The sequence below is a fragment of the Chlorocebus sabaeus genome, chromosome 22, assembly GCF_047675955.1.
Source record: "Chlorocebus sabaeus isolate Y175 chromosome 22, mChlSab1.0.hap1, whole genome shotgun sequence".
NCBI classification, from domain to species: domain Eukaryota; kingdom Metazoa; phylum Chordata; class Mammalia; order Primates; family Cercopithecidae; genus Chlorocebus; species Chlorocebus sabaeus.
The window spans coordinates 81,203,495-81,223,140 of NC_132925.1; the positions used below are offsets into that span (position 1 = coordinate 81,203,495).

General features: G+C 45.3%; 1 protein-coding gene across 3 annotated transcripts in view; it reads left to right on the forward strand.

Annotated features, from left to right (window-relative positions):
• FAM107A (family with sequence similarity 107 member A) overlaps positions 1 to 2,646 on the forward strand; it is a 63,997-nt gene extending 61,351 nt beyond the window's left edge. For all 3 annotated transcript variants that reach the window (XM_007984794.3, XM_007984793.3, XM_007984795.3), the window contains one exon: positions 36 to 2,646. In XM_007984794.3, coding sequence (XP_007982985.1) covers positions 36 to 143 — 108 coding nt within the window. In that variant the 3' untranslated portion in view covers positions 144 to 2,646. The remainder of the gene's footprint in view (positions 1 to 35) is intronic.
• Positions 2,647 to 19,646: the final 17,000 nt, after the last annotated feature.

Sequence of the window (19,646 nt, forward strand, 5' to 3'; positions counted from 1 at the left end):
CACCCACTTCACCCCTCTGCTTCTCCCTCCTTCAGCTGGAAAAACCACCGGAGAAGGAAGAGGATCACGCCCCGGAGTTTATTAAAGTCAGGGAAAACCTGCGGAGAATTGCCACACTGACCAGCGAAGAGAGAGCGCTGTAGGGCCAGCTGCCAGACTCAGGCCACCACCCACCCTGGCCTGGACACCCTCCTCCAGCCCTTCTGCACCTGGCAGCCCTGGGCCCCAGGCCTTGGGACGTCTGTGATGTTCCCACCTGCTTCTGTAGAAATGTGTCACCCCAAAGGGCCTGGCTCTCCCTGGGAGGCCGGGGCCCCTAAGCTCCTAGGCTTTTCCTTCCAAGCACCCAGACCTTCTGCTCCAAGAGGGAAAACTGGCATGCCTCCCTGCAGGGGGTTCGGAGCCCAGCACAGGGGGTTTCTCCGGCAGAACTGAGGAGGAAGAGGAGGCCCTCTGGCTTGACAAGCCTTCTGTTCTGCCCGGGCCTTCCCACCAGGAATCTCCAAGGCTCCCCAGGGCCCCGCTTCTCCACGCACCCAGCTCCTAGGTCTCAGAGAACTCCCCCACCTGTGATTTTACCTGCAGCCAGCAGAGCTTAGCTTCAAGGACACCCACCTCCAAAGCACTGAGGGGAGGACGGGCAGGGCAGACCGCAGGCGGCCTTGTTGCTACCATCCTGACCAGGTGGGAGGACACTAACAAAGACAGCTGTTTAGGGTCTTCTCCCCTCACCCATGCTTTCATCATCCCCTCCGCACAGCGCCCACCGCCACCCCACCCCACCCCCGCCCCATCCAGGCCTTCTAACCACACCTAGCCAGGGCTGCCACATTCCTGCGCCCAGAAGTCTGCAGCAGTGCCTCACAGACTTGATTGTGCATACAAATCACTGGGGATCTTGTTAAATACAGCTTCTAACTCAGTAGATCTGGGGTGGGGGCTGAGATCCTGCATTTCTAACAAGCTCCCAGGTGAGGCGGAGGCTGCTGGTATGAGGACCATGCTGTGAGCAGCAGGGTGTGAGTGCCCAGGGCTGGTATGTATTAGAAATATCATGCCTGAAGCCATCGCTGGCCCCCACCTCCCGTGGACTGATGCCCCAGGGATTCCCACCCCTCCTCTGCAACCCCAGGTTTTCTTCATTATCCACCCCACCCCGGACTCCCACCCCCAGGAATTCTCCATGAAGACTTTGGCCTAGCAAATTGTGTTGGTTATGTGAGTGTTGTTTTAATCAGAGATGTATGTGATTGCCAATCTGCATTTCTCACCAGTGTGACCACACTGTTATGATGCAATTCTAGCCAAAAAAAAAAAAAAAGAATTTTTTTTTTTTACTTTTTCCTACAGTCTTATGGAAAGCAAATATACAATGATTTCCAATAGGCTTCTGGAATAGAAACAGTGGTTTGAAGACCCCACTGCCGCCTTTAGGGACTGGCCCCTTTGAGTCTGAATCCCCCGCCTCTGTCACCTGAGACCCAACCCCTAACTGGGCCAACTCCAATGAATTCACCCATTTTTCTTCTTCAGAAGGCGTTTCCTATGTGAGACCCACTTATTTTAACCTTTTGCTCCTATCTCATTTTTAAAGAATTAGAGAATAAACCAGGCCTGTTCTTTTCCCCTGAAATCCCTGCCTCTGGCTTCCTAAACCCATCATCTAAGGTGACAGAGCAGTGCTGGAATAGCATCTCCTTTCACTTCCCCCAAAACTGCCACAAAGAGCTGCCACTGGCATGCTCTCTGATTCCTGGAAGCAAACGTGGGACTGCCGGAGGAAAGGGATTGTCCTGGTCTTACTCATAACTGGGTGGTTTGAGGGTGACTGAAGTCGTGCTTTTCCTGTGTGTGCTCCCAGCACAGGGCTGTAAATGCAGATATTCCGCCTGTGTGCATATAAAGTCAAGCTCAAAGAGGCTCCTGGATGTGACTGGCGTGCTGAGAATGTGGTTATGTTGTTTAATGTATGTCAGGTGAGGGTTACACTGAAGATTCACAATCCCTAAAATAAAGATCACCACATTCCCAAAGAAGCAGCCCTCGGGTCCATGTGTTGTTCAGACATGTGAAGAGAAGCAAGACAGAGGGTCTCAGATAGATGAGGGGTCCCCAGGGGAATGCTTGGGGATTTACCCAGTGGTCCCTAGAGGTGCTCCATGGAGGCAACAAGTCTTTCCGTGAAGCCCCAGAAGTAGAAGGGACCTCAAGCGCCACGCCCTCCAGGGCAGCTGTGCAGAAGACCTTGGTTCACTCTTCAGGGGTCGTCCCAACTCCATATCTCCAGCCACTCCGACTGCGGAGGCTGTAAACCCAGACTCTCACTGTTCCAGTCTCCTTTGCAGCATAGGATGGCTATGTGATTCGGTGTGGCCAATGAAATTGAAGAGGAAGTCTACAGGGGCTTCTGGGAAAGCTTATGCTTTTCTGATAAAAGACACAGGCATGGCTAACATCTCCCTGGCTGCCTTCTTTCTGCTTTGATTGAGGGAGTGATGCCTGGAGCCACAGCAGCCACCTTGCTACCATGAGAAAAAGGCCAAGAGAATCAGAGTCATTAACCCTATCATTATTTCACCAAGCCAATGCCAGCCACCATCCTTCTCCATAATTCTTGTAAATAAAATAAATCCCTCTTTGTTTAAACCATTGTTCGTCAGTCTCTGTTACTTGCAACCAAAATCATCCCTAACTGACAGAGAAAGCCAGTCCCTGCCTGTCCAAAATTACCTGCAGGCTGTGCTAAAAATCCAGATTCAACTTTCCCATCAGAAACCTGTTGGATCAGGATCCCCAGCTGCAGTGCCTGGGATCTGTTTTTCTGTACCTTCCCCATATAGCCTACCTAGCATGAGTCTGAAAACTGGTACTTGGACATCACTAACGCACACATCATTCACCAAATATTTATTAAGTGCCTGCTCCGTGCCAGGAAGCATGCCATGGGCTGGGGCACAGTGGAGAACAAAGGCACAGTGCCTCCCCGTCATCTGATGACAGCAGTGGCCTCCTCCCAACTGGTCTCCCCTACTGGCCTTGTCTCTACACCCTGTTCTCAGCAGAGGAGCCAAAATGATCTTCTTCCAGTCTAAGGCAGAACTTGTGACTCTGCACAGAGCCCTCCCTGGGCTCCCAGTGGAGTCGCTCCTGCATTCCAGGTGGTCCTATAAGTCCAGCTCCCTCTTAGCCTCCGACCTCCTTCCTGCACTCTCCCACTCGCTCACATGGCCCCTCGAGCTGGCCTCCTACCCTCTCCAGGCATGCCCCATCTCCATGCCTTTCCACCTGCTCTTCCCCCAGCCAGGAGTATCCTTCTCTCCAAGACCCATGGCCCACTCCCTCACTTTCTTCAAGTCTTTCATCATGCTTCTTCCAAATGAGGTCCCCTTTAGCCATCCCATCTAAAATCTCAACTTCTACAGTCTTCCTCTGCCTGCCTTGCCTTCTTTATCCCCTTTACCATTTATCACCATTGAACATATTCTATATTTTACTGATTTGTCTCGTGTGTCCCTCCTAATGATAATGTCAGCTCCATGAGGGCAGAGATTCTTGTCTGTCTTGTTTACTCTGAATCCCTAGTGCACAGGGCCTAGAGAAGGGTGCTCAGGAAATGTTTGTTGAATGAATGAATGAGAAACCCCTTCTCCCTCTGCAATACCCCTAGCCTTCTCCCAGGTCCAGCCCATAGCAACCAGAGAAGGCGCCACCTGCCTCCTTCCTCCATGGTCTCCACCCTGACCCACAGATGTCCATTTGGCGGGAAGCCCTCGTCTGCCCTCTTGGGCATTCATCGATACACCTGGGCCTCACTGGCATCATACCAGCAGGACCTGCATCAGAGCCGCGTGGCTCCTGCACACCACAGGAGTGTCTAGAGAGTCAGATCATCCCTGAAGGCTGATAATGAGGCTATCACCCAAGCCTGGAGACCATGGAGAAGCAAAAGGCTGCTGCAGCAGCTCTGACTTCAGACCTCTCCTTAAACAAGGAGCCAAGACAGCAACCCCTGTTCCTGTGGGGGCCACACTCTCTCACATGCACCAGACCACAGGTCCTGGTTTGGGTTTGCAGAATGCAAACCTGTCAATGGCAAACCAGCACTAAACACAAAATCTGGGAGAGAGGGCTGACCTTAGGACGTGAAGGGACCCTCCATCCCTGGTCCTGCAGTGTGTGTGTCACTGGAGTCCTCAGACCGCAGGAGCTGTGGCAGGGCAGCCTCCCCACACTTGAGACTATACTGACTCCAAACCACGTGAGGGTAGGACCCTATCTGATTCTGCTCACCTTTATCCAGGGCCCTGAAAATAGTTAGGTGCCCCAGAAAGTTGGAAATGGATGTCAGTAATGATCACTGCATTCATAGGGGGCCAGCAATGTCAGCACCCTTGACAATAAGGTGTCTTCCTCCCCACTCTGCAGATGAAGACACCTGGACTCAGGTAAGTGAAGGCCCTTGCCAGAAGACATAAGGCAACGCCCTGGGAGAGATGTGATTCTCACCCAGAGCGACCTGTCTACAGAGCCTGCTTCCTTTTTTTTTTTTTTTTTTGAGACGGAGTCTCGCTCTGTCGCCCAGGCTGGAGTGCAGTGGCGCGATCTCGGCTCCGCCTCTCCGGTTCACGCCATTCTCCTGCCTCAGCCTCCAGAGTAGCTGGGACTACAGGCGCCCGCCACCATGCCCCGCTAATTTTTTGTGTTTTTAGTAGAGACGGGGTTTCACAGTGTTAGCCAGATGGTCTCAATCTCCTGACCTCGTGATCCGCCCGCCTCAGCCTCCCAAAGTGCTGGGATTACAGGCGTGAGCCACCGCACCAGGCCGAGACTGAGTCCTTTTTTTTTTTTTGGTAAGGTGGTGTCTTGCTCTGTCACCCAGGCTGGAGTGCAGTGGCGCGATCTCGGCTCACTGCAAGCTCCGCCTCCCCGGTTCACGCCATTTTCCTGCCTCAGCCTCCAGAGTAGCTGGGACTACAGGCGCCCGCCACCTCGCCCGGCTAATTTTTGTATTTTTAGTAGAGACGGGGTTTCACCGTGTTGGCCAGGATGGTCTCAATCTCCTGACCTCGTGATCCGCCCGCCTCGGCCTCCCAAAGTGCTGGGATTACAGGCGTGAGCCACCGCGCCTGGCTAGAGTCTGCATTCTTTCCATTACAGCCAGGCCTTGTTCCTGGAAAGTGCTCCTGGGAGGCCCCTGTACCAGCCTGACCATGCGCCATGGGATTCAGGGACCTACTTTATCTGCCATTTGTCTGTCTGAACTTGAAATATTTAACCTCCGCGCTATAAAAACAGACTCGGCCGAGCACAGTGGCTCACGCCTGTAATCCCAGCACTTTGGGAGGCTGGAGCAGGCGGATCACCTGAGGTCAGGAGAGACCATCCTGGCCAACATGGTGAAACCCCGTCTCTACTAAAAATACAAAAATTAGCTGCGTATGGTGGCACACGCCTGTCGTCCCAGCTGCTTGGTGGCTGAGGCAGGGCAATCGCTTAAGCCCGGGAGGTGGAGGTTGCAGAGATCATGCCACTGCACTCCACACTGTGTGACAGAGACTCCTTCTGGGGAAAAAAAAAAAAAAAAAAAGGTCAGGATCTACCATTGTGAAGGGATTCCTTGCATTCCTATCGCTGAGCAGTAACCTAAACAATTTGATTTTTCAGTGCCTCCAAAGACCCACTAAACCAACAACCACCTCACTCCTGCTAGTTTCTTGCCTTACAGTGCCCCCGCCTGCTGGACTTCAGAAGAACAGAACTAATTGCCTTAATCTCCTCCTGTCTGGATGTCCTAGTCAGCTCAGGCTGCCATAACGGAATCCCATAGAAGACTGGGTGGCTTAAACAACAGAAATCTATTTTCTTTTTTCCTTTTTTTTTTTTTTTTTTTTTTTTGAGACTGTCTTGCTCTGTCGCCTAGGCTGGAGTACAGTGGCACAATCTTGGCTCACTGCAACCTCCACCTCCCAGGTTCAAGCAATTCTCCTGCCTCAGCCTCCCAAGTAGCTGGAATTACAGGTGCCTGCCACCATGCCCAGATAATTTTTGTATTTTTGGTAGAGACGGGGTTTCACCATGTTGCCCAGGCTGGTGTCCAACCTAAAATGCTCACCCCCCTGCAAAGCCAACCTCAGGCATGCCCCATAGAGGGAGAGAGCTGCAGGGGCACAGGCCCTCTGCTGGGGCACAGGCAGACTGGCATATCCAGGGATGCTGAAAGCACTCTCCCCAACACAAACACTGGCCAGCCCTCTGCCTCCGAGTCAGTCACTTGTGTTAGTCTTAATCATTAAACCCATTAAACCACAGCCTGCGGCAACTGTAAATTATGAGTGCTGGTTCAGGGTTCTTGATTTTTTTTTTTTTTTTTTTTTTTAAGAAAAGTTCTAACTCTGCTGCCTAGGCTGGAGAGCAGTGGAATGATCATGGCTCACTGTAACCTCCAACTCCTAGGCTCAACCAATCCTCCTGCCTCAGCCTCCCAAGTAGCTGGAACTACAGGTGCACACCACCACACCCAGCTAATATTTTTTCTTTTTCCTTTTTTTTTTTTAGAGACAGGAGTCTCATGAAGTTGCCCAGGCTGGTCTCGAACTCCTGGGCTCAAACGATCCTCCCACCTCAGCCTCCCAAAGTGCTGGGATTACAGGCGTGAGCTACCATGCCAGCCCAGTGTTCCTGATTAAAGGGTGGTCACAGAGTAAAAGAAGGGCTTTGTAATGGGGAGATGGGAAAGAGAAAATTATTCCAGAACTCCAATTTGTTTTGGTTTTTCTTTTGTTTTGTTTTGTTGCAACAGAGTCTCACTCTATTGCCCAGGCTGGAATGCAGCTGCAACCTCCACCTCCCAAGTTCGAGCGATTCTCGTGCCTCAGCCTGACGAGTAGCTGGGATTACGGGCATGTGCCACCATGCCCAGCTAATTTTTGTATTTTCAGTAGAGACAGGGTTTTGCCATGTTGGCCAGCTGGTCTCGAACTCCTGATCTTAAGTGATCCGCCCACCTGGGCCTCCCAAAGTGCTGGGATTACAGGCGCAAGCCACTGCTCCTCGTCCAGAACTCAGGTTTGAAGAGAATTAGCATGACTGAGTATAACAAAGAAGCCCTGAGCCTCCCAGAAGGCAAGGCAGGAAAGGAAATCCAATCTTTGTCTATAAACATGGAGTCATAGAAAGCAGAATAATTCAGTGATTTTCAAATTTTGCTTCATGGGGGACGTGGGGGGTGACACCAAGCCATTTATAATCTCCTTGCCCTCATCACCACTTTTCTCAACTTTAATTAGAGCAGCTCAACGTTTGTTTCCACGTATTTCCGTTTAAACACAGATCCCATGGCCAAAAAAAGACAAAAACCAGGCTGGGCACGGTGGTTCATGCCTGTAATCCCAACACTTTGGGAGGTCGAGGCAGGCAGATCACAAGGTCAGGAGAGCAAGACCATCCTGGCCAACACGGTGAAACCCCGTCTCTACTAAAATACAAAAAATTAGCCAGGTGTGGTGGCGCGCGCCCGCAGTCCCAGCTACTCAGGAGGCTGAGGCAGGGGAATCGCTTGTACCCAGAAGAACGCAGAGCTTGCTGTAAGCCAAGATCGTGCCACTACACCCCAGCCTGGCAACAGAGCAAGACTCTGTCTCAAAAAAAAAAAAAAAAAAAAGACAAAAGCCAGAAAAATTCCAAAACCTAGCTTCAAATCCTGTCTCCACCACCCACTAGCAATAATTTTAGGAAAAACTGTGCTTCGGTTTCCTAAACTGTAAAATAGGTGTCAAAGTACTTACTCCACAGGGTTTTCTGAATTAAATGAGAGTTTGTTTGTAAAGCAATGAGTACTAGGCCTGGAATATAGTAAGAACTCAACCTATAGTAGCTGTCAAAGGATATGTCCCCCAAAGTATCCTCTTTGACATCAAATTAGAGTTGAAGGCAATTAAGAAGCAGCAAACACAGGAAAACTCCCTCCGCCCTCCCCCTTATCTGCCTAAAGGCAGGATAAAAATTCATCTTTACTGGAGACAACTCTAGACTCCTATCAGCTCAGAGATGGCACCAGAGGAATCTGCAAGGAAACCTCACTCCAGCGGTTTCCTCCCATATATTTACCTTCCCAAGCTTCCAGCCCTTGAAAGCCCAAAACTGCTTACCTTTGTCCTGTCATTTCTCCACAGATTCAGTGTTCTTTGTTGAAGATGTTATATAAGCCAGAGTTCTAAGCCACTGCTTTGAGTTACTTTTCACTGAAGTTGCTGCCATGTGATATGCATGGCACGCGTCACTAAACTGTTTTTCTCCTCAATCTGTGTTTTGTTACAGGGGTCCGTCCCAGCTAAGAACTCATGATGATTGAGGAAAAATTCTTTTCCTTGCTGTAGCAAAAATTATTTTGCTACACTGTTATTAGCAATCATGCAGGCTTGCCAGAAAAGAAAAACTTCTTTTTAACATAAAACGCCAAGAGGAATCAGAGCTCAAATCTGCCCGAGAAAGGACATTAATTACATAATGTTCTGTTTCCAAAACAGCATTTTTATGGGAAAGGCAGGAACATTCTTCCTGTGAGTCTATATTGCTAAAATCCCAGGTGAACTGCTCAGCTCTGGTCCTGCTGGGGTAGTGGGGTGGGGAGACAAGAGCTAATTCTGTGGCCCAGACCTGGATTCAAGCCCCAGCTCTGCCACTTATTTGTCACAAGCCTGGGCAACTTGCTGAACCTCATTTTCCATTTTAAACATCTGTGACAAGGGTAATGAGAGCTGCGTTCATTGAACATCTAGTGCCTGTGCCAGGAACTGTGCTCAGCACTTTATATGAATTCTCTCATTTAATCCCCCAAGACTATCATTACCCCCATTTTATCTGAACTCACATCTGCCTGGCTTTGTTATCCTGGCAGCACTCGCTGGTGGAGGCTGCAGGAGGATGTTTTGCAAAGCACCCACATTCAAGCTTTCCCATCTGTCACCAGAAATATTCTGCAAGCATGCTGAGGCCAAACAGCCTTCCCTCTTCCTCCTTCCCTGCCAGCAGGCGGCTCCGCCTTTACCAATCTGGCAGAGTAGGTCCCTGGGACAAGAATCCCAGCCCCATCTCACTCATGGCTTTTAGAAAAGAGTGACTGGCCAGGCGCGGTGGCTCACGCCTATAATCCCAGCACTTTGGGAGGTCAAGGCAGGTGGATCGCCTGAGGTCAGGAGACTGAGACCATCCTGGCTAACACGGTGAAACCCTGTCTCTACTAAAAATATAAAAACTTAGCCAGGCGTGGCGGCAGGCGCCTGTAATCCCAGGTACTCAGGAGGCTGAGGCAGGAGAATTGCTTGAACCCAGGAGGCGGAGGTTGCAGTGAGCAAAGATTGCGCCACTGCACTCCAGCCTGGGCGACACAGCGAGACTCCATCTAAAAATAAATAAATAAATAAATAAATAAATAAATAAATAAATAAATTTAATTAAATAAAATAGAGTACTTGGCAAGCACCAAGCACAGGGCCAGAACTCAGAAAAAGCTCTTCCTGTCCCTGGTAGTTCCACTCCCTCATGTCTCTTGCTGACCAGACCCTTCCAGGTCCTATGTCCACTCACTCACTCTTCTCAGTCCCTAAACTTGTCTGACATCCATCCCTCCCTGATGCTGGCCCACCTCAAGACCTCCTGCCCTTCTCCCAGCCCTTATCTTTTTGGGGGAGGTATCACCTCACACCTTCTGACACCAACTCCGAGTACCCCCATATTATCTAATCTTTTCACTGCTATTTCAAAACAACTCCTGGGAATTTCTCTTCTGCTTGAATCTGCTAATCCCAAACCCCAAAAAGCCAAGGGCATGGATGTGGCATGGCTTCCCCTATCTGGTTCTCCTCCCCAGAGAAGACTCTGCCTCTAAGCCCCCTTGTCCTTAGGCAGTCCTGTGACTCGTTCTGGTCAATGAAATAGGAGCAGGAGTGTGATGAGGGTTACTTCTGGGCTGAGGCGGTGAGAAGCCCTGGGGATCCTCAGGTCTCCCTCTTCCCCTTGGTGGCAAGCGCGAAGGCTGAGCATTAAGATGGAGGAGCATAAAGTCCAGCAGGCTGGCTCACTAACTCAACACGCAGAGGACAGCTGTCCTGACGCTTATCATGCCAGCAGTGGACTTGGCATGAGGGAGGAATAAACTTGTGTTTAGCCACTCAGATTTGGGAGTGCTGTATTACTGCAGCACAGTCTCGCTCATTCTGCCTAACGAAGTAACACAAGCTAAAGTTCCAGAAGCCTATGGAATTTCTATATTGGAGTACACAGCTAGAAAAAAAAAAGGATAACATTGGATATGATGTTTTAACAAGTAAATAAATGGAATAAATGCTAATTTAACTCAAAATATGTGATTTATTCTAAGAAAATTAATAAAACACAAATAGGAATAAAAGACACTATGGGGAAAGAATGAGAGACAAATGTGCTTTTCTGGGTTCGGAAGATGAATCGACATTGTCAAGTCTGTCTGTTAATCTAGGGAGATTTTAATCTTTATTAGAATTTTTTTTTTTTTTTTTTTTTTTTGAGACGGAGTCTCGCGCTGTCGCCCAGGCTGGAGTGCAGTGGCCAGATCTCAGCTCACTGCAAGCTCCGCCTCCCAGGTTCAGGCCATTCTCCTGCCTCAGCCTCCCGAGTAGCTGGGACTACAGGCGCCCGCCACCTCACCCGGCTAGTTTTTTGCATTTTTTAGTAGAGACGGGGTTTCACCGTGTTAGCCAGGATGGTCTCAATCTCCTGACCTTATGATCCGCCCGTCTCGGCCTCCCAAAGTGCTGGGATTACAGGCTTGAGCCACCGCGCCCGGCCCTAATCTTTATTAGATTTTAAGGCCGGGCACGGTAACTCACACCTGTAATCCCAGCACTTTGAGAGGCCAAGGTGGGTGGATCACCTGAGGTCAGGAGTTAAGAGACCAGCCTGGCCAACATGGTGAAACCCCGTCTCTACTAAACATACAAAAAATTAGCTGGGTGTGGTGGCAGACACCTGTAATCCCAGCTACTTGGTAGGCTAAGGCAGGAGAATCGCTTGAAACTGAGAGGCGGAGGTTGCAGTGAGCCAAGATCAGACCACCGCACTCCAGCCTGGGCAACGAGTGAAACTCCATCTCAAAAAAAAAAAAAAAAGATTTTAAGACCACAGGAGATACCCATAGACTTTGACAGTGAAATTGTATTAGTCAAGACTCTTTCAGTGGCAAATGAGAGAAATGTTATTCAAACTGATTTTTTTAATAAAAGGAATTTTATAGACATAAAATTAAGCCTCAGGTGTGGCTGGATCCCGGGTCTCATGTCTCATTCTCTCTCTCTCTCTCTATCGCTATCTCTATCTCTATCTCTATCTCTATCTCTATCTCTATCTCTATCTCTATCTCTCGCAGTGTTCTTATATACAGAGTGAGATGACTCCTGGTAGCCCCTAACCCATCCTCCAACTGAGCAAGCACAACAGAAAGAGTCTGTCTCAACTAGGAGCAATTTGGGGCTGGGTGGTCAGAGAGGAAGGTCTATGATTGGCCCAGTTTGGATCACTGAAAACCAAAAAAAATAAAAATCCAACACGAATGTCATCAACACCATCCCAGAACTCAAATCAGAGGCTAAGACAATCCCTGGTGCCACAGAAAAGTGAAAAACTCTGAGGACAGAGTAAGAGAAACAAACTTCTTTGTCCATGACATTTTCTCCCTGACTCACAGTTTCTACACTGGAAAAAGTAAGATTGAAGCAGACAGCCAGCTTCCCCACCACCTTGGGTTCCCTTGGAGAAAAACCATTCCTGCTTCAACCAGCATCCCAAGTGCCTATAAGAAGAAAAACCCCTAAGGGAAGCTAGTAACAAAAAGGGGAGGTGGGACTAAAAACTCCAGTCCATTAAACTCTGCTCTTTATCTCAGCCAAAGGAGACAGCGAATCAGAGTGGCTGTTCAGCAGCACCAGGCTGTAGGAGGTACACACCATGGGTCTTCTGGGCATGAACCCCTAGCCAGCCTTCCCCCACAGCTGAGGTATTGCTTTTGAGAACCCCCCATTTAGGATGGGTAGTGTTCTGAACATTTGTAATAGTCAAGACAAACCTTAGCTTAAGGCACCATCTACTGGAAAAAAAAAAAAAAAAAAAAAAAAAAGGCAGTAATCTAGGATTATGGGGACTCGTGGTAACTGCAAAGAACGTTTAAACAAACAAACCCTAGAAAGGCCAAAATAAGCCAGACAGAGAAGACTAGAATAAATGAGAAGACAGGAATAAATGACTACTCCTTCAATGTGAAGCCATAGATATATATCTACAAGAAACAATAGGAAAAAAGGAAACATAATCTTCCCAAATGGACAAAGCAAGAAGCCAGTGACAGACCCTAACAAGACAACAGGGTGTGCATTCTTTGGTCAAAAATTCAAAATAATGATTCTAAGGAGACTGAACAAACTCCAAGATCACATAGAAGAGCAATTAAGAAATTTGTCAGAGAAATTTAACAAAGGGACTTATTTATTTATTTATTTAAGCGTTAGAGTTTGTTTTATTCAGAGTCTTACTGAGGATTACAACCTGGGAGAGTCTTTCCGAGAGTTTCAGCTAAAAATTTTGTATTCTGCTAAACTGAGCTTTTTAAATGAAGGAAAAATAAAATATTTTCCAGACAAGCAAACCCTAAGGAAATTCGCCACCACTTGACCAGCCCTACAAGAAATGCTCAAAGGAGTTCTCAACATGGAAATGAAAAGGCAATACTCTCCATCATAAAAGGACACAAAAGTATAAAACTCACGGATCCTATAAAACAATTACGTAATTGAGAATACAAAGCAACTAGATAACAGTTAACATTATCACAGAAACAAATCCTCACATATCAATATTAGCTTTGCACATAATGATCTAAATGCTCCACTTAAAAAATATAGACTGGCAGAATGTATTTTAAAAAAAAAAACACACACAAGATCTAACCATATGCTGCTTAAAAGAAGCCCACTTAACAAGTAAAGACATTCACAGACTCAAAATAAAGGGGTGGAAAGAGATACTCCACACAAACAGAAGCCAAAGGCAAGCAATGTGGCTATACTTATATCAAGTAAAACAGACTTTAGATCACCAAAAGTAAAAAAAGGTAAAGAAAGTTATTATATATTAAAGAATATATAATATATATAATACAAAATAATTATTATATAATAAAGAAATCAATTCAACAAGAAGATGTAACAATCCTAAATATATATGCACCCAACACTGGAGTACCTAGATTCATAAAACAAATACTATGACCTAGAAAATAAGATAGGCAGCAACACAATAATAGCAGGGAACTTCAACACCCCATTGACAGCACATAGACAGATCACTGAGGCAGAAAACCAATAAAGAAACTCTGCATTTAAACTAGCCTCTAGACCAAATGGACCTAATAGACATTTATAGAACATTCTACCCCAAAATTACAGAATATACTTTTTTCTCATTGGCACATGGAAGATTCTCCAAAAGAGATCATAAGTTTGGCCATAAAGCAAGTCTCAAATACAAAAAATAAAAATAAAAATCATATCAAGTATATTCTTGGACCACAATGGAATAAAACTAGAACTCAATACCAAGGAACTCTCAAAACTATACAAATACATAGAAATCAAAAAGTTCACTCCTGAATGATTTGGGGGTAAATAATGAAATTAAGACAGTAATTTAAATTTTTGTTTGTTTGTTTGAGATGGATTTTTGTTCTTGTTGCCCAGGCTAGAGTGCAATGGCGCAATCTTGGCTCACTGCAACCTCTGCCTCACGGGTTCGAGCGAATGTCATGCCTCAGCCTCCCTAGTAGCTGGGATTACAGGTGCCTGCCACCACGCCCAGCTAATTTTTTATGTTTAGTAGAGACAGAGTTTCACCATGTTGGCCAAGCTGGTCTCCAACTCCTGACCTCAGGTGATCCACCCAGCTTGGCCTCCCAAAGTTCTGGGATTACAGGCGTGAGCCACCGCGCCCGGCCTAAAAATGTTTTAATGAATGAAAATAGAGGCCATGTGCAGTGACTCACACCTGTAATACCAGCATTCTGGGAGACTGACATGGGCAGACTGCTTGAGCCCAGGAGTGAGACTGGCCTGGGCAACAAGCAAAACTCCATCTCTATTAAAAATACAAAAAATTAGCCGGGCATGGTGGCACATGCCTGTAGTCTTGGCTATTCAGGAGGCTGAGGGGGAGAATTACCTGAGCCCAGGAGGTTGAGGCTGCAGTGAGCTAACATCGCACAACTAGCACTCCAGCCTAGGAAACCAGAGTGAGACCCTGCTGAGAGGGAAAGAGACAGAGACAGAGACAGAGACAGAGAGACAGAGATAAAATAGAGATGCAGCATACCAAAGCCTCTGACATACAACAAAAGCAGTACTAAGAGGAAAATATAAAGCATTAAATACCTGCCTCAAAAAGATAGATCTCAAATTAACAACCGAACATCTCACCTGTAACAACCAGAAAAGCAAGAACAAACCAAACCCAAAAGTAGCAGAAGAAAACAAGTGGCTCAAGCCTGTAATCCCAGCACTTTGGGAGGCCGAGACGGGCGGATCACGAGGTCAGGAGATCGAGACCATCCTGGCTAACACGGTGAAACCCCGTCTCTACTAAAAACACAAAAAACTAGCCGGACGAGGTGGCGGGCGCCTGTAGTCCCGGCTACTCGGGAGGCTGAGGCAGGAGAATGGCGTAAACCCGGGAGGCGGAGCTTGCAGTGAGCTGAGATCCGGCCACTGCACTCCAGCCCGGGCGACAGAGCAAGACTCCGTCTCAAAAAAAAAAAAACAAAAAAAAAACAAATAAAGATTAGAGCAGTACTAAGTAATATTGAGACTAAAAAACAATACAAAGGATTGATGAAACAAAAAACTGGTTTTTTGAAAAGATAAACAAAATTGATAGGCCACTAGCTAGATTAACCAAGGGAAAAAAAAGAATATTCAAATAGACACAATCCGAAATGACAAACGTGGTGTCACAACTGATATCACAGGAATACAAAAGTTCATCAGAGACTACTATAAGCACCTCTACGTGCACAAACTAGCAAACCTAGAAGAAGTGGGTAAATTTCTGAAAATATGCAACTTCCTAAGACTGAACCAGGAAGAATTAGAAATCTTGAACTGACCAATAATGAGTAGTGAAGTTAAGTCAATAATTTTTAAAATCTCCAAACAAAAACAAAAACCCAGGACTAGATGGCTTCACAGCCAAATTTTACCAATGTACAAAGAACTGCTACCAATCCTACTGAAACTATTCTAAAAAAATCAAGGAGGAGGGAATCCTCCCTAACTCATTATATGATTCCAATATTACCCTGATACCAAAGCCAGGTAAGGACACAACATAAAAAGAAAACTACAGGCCAATATCCCTGATTAACATAGATGCAGAAATCCTTGCCAAAATACTAGCAACCTGAATCTAAGAGCACATCAAAAAGATAATACACCAAAATCAAGTGAGTTTTATTCTAAGGATGCAAAGATGGTTCAACATACACAAATACATAAATGTTATTCACCACATAAAGAGAATTTAAAACTGTGTGATCATCCCAGTAAATGCAGAAAAAGCATTCCATAAAAGCCAGCATCTCTTTAAAATAGGGGAAAAAAAAAACCTCAACAAACTAGGCATCAAAAGAACATACTTCAAAATAATAAAAGCCATATACAACAAATCCATAACCAACCTCATACTGAATGGGAAAAAGTTGAAATCATTTCCGCTAAGAACTGGAACAAGGCAAAGATGCCGACTTGCACCACTCCTACCCAACATAGTACTGGAAGTCCTAGCCAGAGCAATCAGGCAAGAGAAAGAAATAAGAGGCGGCCCGGCGCGGTGGCTCAAGCCTGTAATCCCAGCACTTTGGGAGGCCGAGACGGGCGGATCACGAGGTCAGGAGAACGAGACCATCCTGGCTAACCTGGTGAAACCCCGTCTCTATTTAAAAAAAAAATACAAAAAAAAAAAACTAGCCGGGCGAGATGGCGGGCGCCTGTAGTCCCAGCTACTCGGGAGGCTGAGGCAGGAGAATGGCGTAAACCTGGGAGGCGGAGCTTGCAGTGAGCTGAGATCCGGCCACTGCACTCCAGCCTGGGCGACAGAGCGAGACTCCATCTCAAAAAAAAAAAAAAAAGAAAAAAGAAAAAGAAATAAGAGGCATCCAAACTTGGAAATAGGAAGTCAGATTATCTCTGTTCACTGACACGATGTTATCCCTAGAAAACCCTAAAGACTCCTCCAAAAGACTCCTAGATGTCATAAAGTTTCAGGATACAAAACAATGTACAAAAATCACCAGTGTTTCAGGATACAAAACAGTGTACAAAAATCACTAGCGTTTCGGGATATAAAATAACGTACAAAAGAATCACTAGCATTTCTATATACATCAATAACAATCAAGCTGAGAACCAAATTAAGAATTCAATCCCACTTACAATAGTTACAAAAAAATATATCAGCAGGGCACGGTGGCTCAAGCCTGTAATCCCAGCACTTTGGGAGGCCGAGGCGGGCGGATCATGAGGTCAGGAGATCGAGACCATCCTGGTTAACACGGTGAAACCCCGTCTCTACTAAAAATACAAAAAAATTAGCCGGATATGGTGGCAGGCACCTGTAGTCCCAGCTACTCGGGAGGCTGAGGCAGGAGAATGGCATGAACCTGGGAGGCGGAGCTTTCAGTGAGCCAAGATCACTCCACTGCACTTCAGCCTGGGTGACAGAGTGAGACTCCGTCTAAAAAAAAAAAAAAAAATTTATATATATATATATATATATATATATATGAGACAAGGAAATCAAATCAACCAAGGAAATAAAAGATCTCTACAAAGAGAACTACAAAATATTGATAAAAGGAACTGTAGATGACACAAATGGAAAAACAGCCCATACTCATGGAATGGAAGAATCAATATCATTAAAATGACCATACTGCCCAAAGCAATCTACAGATGCATACTATTCCTATCAAGTTATCAATGTCACTTTTCATAGAATTTTTTAAAATCTTAAAATTTATATGGAACCAGAAAAAGAGCCTGAAAGCTAAGGCAATCCTAAACAAACAGAGCTGGAGGCATCACATTACCTGACTTAAAATTATATTGCAAGGCTACAGTAATCAAAACAGCATGGTATTCGTATAAAAACAGACACATGGGTCAGTAAAATGGACAAGACACCCCAGAAATAAGACCACATACCTACAAACAACTAATCTTCAGCAAAGTCAACAAAAATACACAGTAGAGAAAGAACACCCTAGTCAATAAATGGTGCTGGGAAAATTGGATAGCCATATGCAGAAGAATGAAGCTCGGCCCATATCTCTTACAATATACAAAAATTAACTTAAGATACATTAAAGATTTAAATGTAAGACCTGAAACTATAAAAATCCTAGAAGAAAATTTGAGAAAAACTCTTCTGGACATAGTCCTAGGCAAAGAATTTATGACTAAGTCCTCAAAAACAAACTCAACAAAAACAAAAATAGACAAATGGGACTTAATTAAACTAAAAAGCTCCGCACAACAAAAGAAATAACAACAGACTGAACAGACAACCTACAAAATGGGAAAAAATACTTGTAAGTGACGCATCCAACAAAGGAAAAATAGTCAGAATCTACAAGGAACTCAATCAACTCAACAAGAAAAAAACAAATAACCCCATTAAAAAGTGGGCAAAGGACATGAACAGACATTTTTCAAAAGAAGACATGTAAGTGGCCAAGAAACATGAAAAAAATGCTCAACATCACTAATCATCAGAGTAAGATAAATTAAAGCCACAACAAGACACCATCTTATACCAGTCAGAATGGCTATTATTTAAAAGTCAAAAATCAACAGATGTTGGCAAGGATGCAGAGAAAAGGGAACACTTGCACACTATTAGTCAGACTGTAAATTAGTACAAGCTCTACAGAAAACAGTATGGAGATTTCTCAAAGAACTAACAATAAAACTACCATTCAATCCAGCAATCCCACTACTAGGTATCTAACCGAAGGAAAATAAGTCATTATACCAAAAACATACCTGCACTTTTATGTTTATTGCAGCATTATTCTCAATAGCTAAGTTATAGAATCAAACTAAGCATCCATTTACAGATTATGAAAGAAAGAAAATATTATGTATTTGTATATTTATCACAAAAATATATATTGTTTAGTTATCACAAAAACATATATATTTAAACACATACATGTTTTTGTTGAGCTTGTTTTTGAGGACTTAATCATAAATTCTTTGCATGTATATTTACTATATGTATATATAAAAAACAGAACACTACTTATCCATAAAAGAGAATGAAATGTTGCTGGCACAGTGGCTCACACCTGTAATCTCAGCACTTTGGGAGGCCAAGGCAGGTGAATCATCTGAGGTCAGGAGTTTGAGACTAATCTGGCCAACATGGTGAAACTCTATCTCTACTAACAATATAAAAATTAGCCAGGCATGGTGGCAGGCGCCTGTAACCCCAGCTACTTGGGAGGCTGAGGCAGGAGAATCGCTTGAACCTGGGAGGCAGAGGTTTCAGTGAGCCAAGATTCTGCCACTGCAATCCAGCCTGGGCAACAAGAATAAAACTCCGTGCCAAATAAATAAATAATGAATATAAAAAGACATAGAGTGGCTAAATTGATTAAGAAAACAAGACCCAACTACTATATACTGCTTACAAGAAACTCACTTCACCATGAAAGACACATGTAGACTGAAAGTGAAGGAATGGAAAAAGATATGCCACACAAAGGGAAAACAAAAAAAGAGCAGGAGTCACTATACTTATAGCAGATAAAATGGATTTCAAATCAAAGAATGTAAAAAGAGACAAAGACGGTCACTAGAGGGCCGGGTGTAGTGGCTCACACTCCTATCCCAGCACTTGGGGAGTCTGAGGTGGGCAAATCACTTGAGACCAGGAGTTCGAGACCAGCCTGGCCAACATAGCAAAACCCCATCTTTACTAAAAACACAAAAATTAGCTGGGCATGGTAGCAGGTGCCTGTAATCCCAGCTACTCAGGAGGCTGAGGCAGGAGAATCACTTGAGCCTGGGAGGTGGAGGTTTCAGCAAGCGGAGATCGCACCACTGCACTCCAACCTAGGCAGCAGAGTGAGACCCTCTGCTACACACACACGCACACAAAGATACACACAGACTGAGAGTAAAGGGGTGGAAAAAGACATTCTTTGCTAATGGCAAGCAAAAGAGTGCAAGAAAAGTCATACTTGCATCCAGTAAAATAGACTTTAAGTCAAAAACTGTAAAAAGAGACAAAGAAGGTCATTATAAAATGATAGAGAAGTCAATTCATCAAGAAGATATAACGATCATATATGCACCCAACATCAGAATAAACACACACACACACACACACACACACACACAGGCTTAGGAGTCCAGCTGCATGACTCCTAAACCATAATTTCTAATCTTGTAGCTAATTTGTTAGTCCTGCAAAGGCAGTCTAGTCCTCAAGCAAGAAGGGGGTTTATTTTGGGAAAGGGTTGTTACCGTCTTTGTTCAGTTAAACTCTAAATTCAGTTCCTCCCAAAG